The sequence below is a fragment of the Arachis ipaensis genome, chromosome B03 (genome assembly GCF_000816755.2).
Source record: "Arachis ipaensis cultivar K30076 chromosome B03, Araip1.1, whole genome shotgun sequence".
NCBI classification, from domain to species: domain Eukaryota; kingdom Viridiplantae; phylum Streptophyta; class Magnoliopsida; order Fabales; family Fabaceae; genus Arachis; species Arachis ipaensis.
Window position 1 is genome coordinate 122,662,662 of NC_029787.2, and position 2,283 is coordinate 122,664,944.

The following is a 2,283-nucleotide window of genomic DNA, read 5'->3' on the forward strand; positions in this document are numbered from 1 at the left end:
GTTGCAAATTTGCCTCCCGAGGTACAGCTCCGACATCAATAGGTCCTCAGTCGGCGGCGGCGCCGCCAACCCCGCCGCCACCGATCCCTCCAGCGAGTCAAACAAGCTCGAGTAATAATGCAACGCCTCCGTGAACCGATCCACAAAAACTGGACCGTTGTGGTTGGCTTCCTGCTCCACCACCGTGAAGATCTTCGGCTTGATCTTCTTAACCGTGCCAAGAACTTTCTCGATGGAGCCGGAGCGGGCCAGCATGCGATGCAACTCGAAAACGGAGTTAACCGCAACGGCTTCTCCGGGTCGGATCTCAAGCATTTCTGTGTCAAGATCCGAGAGGCTAGAGCAGACGAAGCCGCGAAACTCGAACTGAACGCCTATGGTTTGTGCCAGTTGTGCAAGCTTCCATCCGACTTGCTGCAGGGAGTCGGTGTTGTCGGTCTGCGGCGGGCCTATTCCAGTCAAACGGAAAGTGGGTGGGCCGCCGGGGCGCAATGTGAGGGCCTGCAGGAGTGCGGGCCACTGCATCCCTTGCTTGAGGCCGAAATCGATGACGTGGACCCTGGTGGCAGAAGCGAAGGCCTCGAGTATGGCCTGGTTGGCTGTGAAGTGGGCGAATTTGAGATAAGGGCAGGACTCGTAGAAGTGCATGTGGAGCACATCTGAGAAAGAAGAGTCCATGGCTTCTTGAGGGTAAATCTGGTAAATCCTCCTCGCAAGTGCCTGTGCAAAGTAAGATGCAACTTTCTTCATGGCACCGGCCTGCGACTGCGCGAGTAGCCCCACGTGCTTCACTAGCGCGTCTGCCAGCTTTAGGTTTTCTTGCTGGACTGCCTCCGCGCAGGCTAAGAGGGTGTGGACTAGACGGACACCTGTTTCTTGGGAATCCACAAGCACAACTGGCCGGCTCGGTTCTTGAACACCCTCTGACCCAATTTCTGGAACAGGATTCGTTTTCAGCCGTTTGTTGCTGGGTTCGTCGTTTTGAGGGTAAACGGCGATGCCAGGTATGGCTCTCAGGTCGTACTCAGAGTCGTCCGTGAAGGCGCGTGAGGTGTTCTCCTCGATTTGGGAGCTGCACAGCAGTGAGCTGCTTGTTCCGTTTGCGGCGGCGGTGGTTGGGGGAGGGTTGAGCTCATTGATCATGCTCTGCACCCAGGAGTATAGATCCGTAGGGTCGTAGTGAACGGTGTCAGTAGCGAGGTGTGAAATTCCGTCTTCCTGCGCGGTACCCATAACCATCTCCAGCTGCTCCAGCTTCTGGGCCACGTCAGCCATGTCTGAGTTGCGAACCTTGTAACCAAGAGCAGCGAGGAGTTCGTCCATGCCGCCGCCGCCGCCGCCGGAGCTTGGGTCGTGGTCTTCCTCCCACATCTTGGCCTTCCCGCTCGACATTGACGAGCATTCGCCTTTGGCCACGCTGCTGCTGCTGCTACCTTGCTGGCCGTAGCTGGAGCCAGCTTCACTGTGATCCCTCTTCATCTCTTTGATTGCAACAAGAGAAAAGCAGAATCCGAAAGCGAGGGCAATGGATATAGGATTAGAATTGGGGTTCCAATCGGGTCACATAGCAGTGGGAGAATGGAGGGAAGGGGGAAGGAGAAGGAGGTTATGAGGTTTGAAAATTGGTATGAGCCGTGAGAGAAGAGAAGAAAATGGGTTGAAAAAAGGGTGAGAGGTCCAAACGCGAAACGAGAGAGAGAGAAACCTCAGAGTGGAAAAAGATAAGGAACAACGGAAGCCATAATAATAATAATGGAACTCTCTTATTTTTCTCTTCCTCCTTTATATTTTCTGATATTTCGTTTCATAAAATTTCTAATATTGAGCTTGATATTTTGTTTTTTTTTTTTTTATTGAGAGAAAAAGAATTAATAAAAAATGGAGAGGGGGTGCGGCAAAATAGTTAAAAGGGCATCAAAGAGCCGTGGCAGCACCGCAATGGCAAGAAAGATGCCCATGATAGTGTACAGCTCGTGCATACCCCAGACACCATACACTAGAAAATCAGGTGGCCGTACGCTTCATCGATTGAGAGCCTTGGGGACCGAGAATGATAGTGGGCTCCACCCTCCCTCACGCGCCCCTTCTCCTTTCCCCCACGCGCGTCTCTTACACTCTCTAGGGGGCTCATTATGTGATTCAGTGATTCAAGTTAGAGATAATAATGCAGGCGAATGCCAGTGTCAAATGTGCTTATCCTTAGTATTAGAAATTAGTGTATCTGATTGAGTACCATCATTATTAATTTTGACTTGGAAAGTTTATGCCTGCTAATGTCCCCTC

General features: G+C 51.9%; 1 protein-coding gene across 1 annotated transcript in view; it reads right to left on the reverse strand.

Moving 5' to 3' along the window:
- LOC107633745 (DELLA protein GAI) overlaps positions 1 to 1,822 on the reverse strand; it is a 2,356-nt gene extending 534 nt beyond the window's left edge. The window contains 1 exon segment of the mRNA XM_021119561.1: positions 2 to 1,822. Within this exon segment, the coding sequence (XP_020975220.1) occupies positions 2 to 1,479 (1,478 nt within the window). The 5' untranslated portion in view covers positions 1,480 to 1,822.